At 44.9% G+C, this 2,358-nt stretch overlaps 1 protein-coding gene across 1 annotated transcript; it reads left to right on the top strand.

Annotated features, from left to right (window-relative positions):
* Positions 1 to 796: 796 nt before the first annotated feature.
* LOC149875598 (olfactory receptor 52N4-like) lies at positions 797 to 2,080 on the top strand. Its single transcript, XM_090057463.1, has 2 exons — positions 797 to 1,720; positions 1,967 to 2,080. Exons 1-2 carry the CDS (start codon positions 797 to 799, stop codon positions 2,078 to 2,080), a joined length of 1,038 nt encoding a protein of 345 aa, XP_089913589.1.
* Positions 2,081 to 2,358: the final 278 nt, after the last annotated feature.

Genomic DNA, 2,358 nt, shown 5'->3' with positions numbered 1-2,358 from the left:
AGGTCTTCTGCAGGTCGGTTGAACTAAGCCTCTCTGATCCTAGTTACCTGGTTTCCGACCCTGCCTGACTCTCTTCCTTGACTCTGCTGTTTTGGAAATTTGCCTTGGGTCTGGTAATTTGGTCTCTGATTGATGCCCCTTGCCTGGCCTAGGATATAGACTCCACTTCTGGAAGTGGGAATGTGGTTCCTGACTCCTGACCCCCGATTCAGCCTCTGATTTGACACATGCCCTCCCCCAGTGGCCTAACCACTAGGCCAAATCCTTATGCCTTCCTTCTTACACTATCTGAGTGCCACTTAGGTGCACTGGGGGAAACAGAATTTGGCCAGTCGTTGGTAGCACATGCAGGTAGCACATGCACAGTCCATCTATTAACTGTCCTACTGCAACTGACAGGTTTTTTAGAATAATTAGTAATAATTGATTAAAGAAGTAGCATGTTTGTGCATGCAATCTCTGTGACACGTGCCCCCAAACACAAATTTTGCATAAGCTTTTCCAAACAAAATCTGAGGACAAAGGTACACAAGGAAAATCTTGCCCAAAAGGGAAGAGTTTTGAAAAGTGCTTTGCAAAGCACTCAGGAACAAAGGTCCTGCTCTTATAAAGCAAAGTATCTCCCGGCACCCACTTCACCTGAGTTGGCTTCTAGCTGGGATGTGGGTTACTCCCACGTGTGTGCATTAAAGGTGCTAAGGATATTTTCACAGTTCATTCCTGCCTCTATCACTGCTTTATGTGCCATATTCTCCTCCTTTCCAGGAGGCAAAGACTACCATGACCTTCAGCCATCATGCCAGTGGCCAACCTCACTGAAATGACCCCGTCCACCATCATTCTCAATGGTATCCCAGGCCTGGAAGAAGCTCATCTCTGGATATCTATTCCATTCTGCTCTATGTACCTTATTTCCATGCTGGGGAACTGCAGCCTCCTCTATCTCATCTGGATTGAGGAGTCTCTACACAGGCCCATGTACTACTTCCTCTGCATGCTCACCCTCAATGACATTGCAATGAGCACATGCGTGGTGCCCCAGGCACTGTGCATCTTCTGGTTCAAACTCAAAGAGGTTGGCTTCAATGCCTGCCTGACCCAGATGTTCTTCATCTACACATTCACAGCAATGGAGTCTGGTGTGCTCATGCTCATGGCCTTGGACAGATACGTGGCCATCTGTTACCCCCTGAGGTATGCCACCATCCTGACCAATTCTGTTATCACCACAGCAGGGGCGGTCACTTTCTTCAGGTCAGCAGTAGTGGTCATGCCAGTTGTCTTCTTAGCCAGGAGACTGCCATACTGCCATACGAATGTCGTCCCTCACACCTACTGTGACCACATGTCTGTGGTAAAGCTGGGCTGTGCCAGTATAAAGACAGACACTGTCTATGGCCTGGTTGTCACCCTGGTGATTGGGGGCTTAGACATTCTCTGCATCTGCTTCTCCTACATCATGATCCTCAAGGCTGTGCTAGGCCTCTCTTCCAATGAAGCACGCAGCAAGGCCTTTGGCACTTGCACTGCCCACGTGTGTACCATGATCACCACCTACACACCAGCATTTATTTCCATCATTACACCCCGCATAGGGGGTTACAGAGTCACACCACATATTCAGGTCCTTATGGCCAATGTCTACCTGCTTCTGCCAGCCATTCTCAACCCTGTCATTTTTGGGGTAAAGACCAAACAGATCCGGGAAAGTTTCCTGAAGATATTTATCAGGGGAAAGGCTGGTTCAGACATTCCCCGGGACAGGATAAAAAGTAATAAAGCTTGCACAGAAGGAGAGAAACCAAGCCAGGAACTAGAAGGCCAGTTCTTCACACATTGATGGCTATATTGGGAAGGACCAACACACCTCCAATATTTTCTGAAACTCCTCCATACATTAAACAACTCCTCAAACAAAACTTTATATATATATATATATATATATATATATATATTTATATAAAACTTGTTTTTGTGTACTTCCTCTCATATAATCAGTTATTATAATGGAATACCTAGGCCTTGCATTTGGCATTTAGGGGTTCAGAGATTTTGGGGGAATACTATATTTGTAAAGTAGCATTTATTCCAGATTTCAGCTTGCCTTTTAGATTCAGAGTTCATGTTGAACTTCAAACCAACAGAATGTTCATAGAGGCTCATGTGAATGTCTAGTTCCTGCCATTCTTTGTTACAGAAATTAACTTATTATGAGTTATTATTATAGTTATAATCACACTCCACTCATGCTTGCTTTTCCTACTCTCACCTACTCCTCAAATCTGTAGGGTAAAAAATGAGTTCCAAAGCCTAATGGGAAGCTCAAAAAACACAGGATTTTCTACCAAAGAGATTTCA

Source organism: Crocodylus siamensis, chromosome 1, assembly GCF_052110815.1.
Source record: "Crocodylus siamensis isolate JL-2025a chromosome 1, ASM5211081v1, whole genome shotgun sequence".
Classification (NCBI taxonomy): Eukaryota; Metazoa; Chordata; order Crocodylia; family Crocodylidae; genus Crocodylus; species Crocodylus siamensis.
The sequence above is the reverse complement of the archived record's forward strand: the minus strand, read 5'-3'. Positions and strand labels throughout refer to the sequence as shown.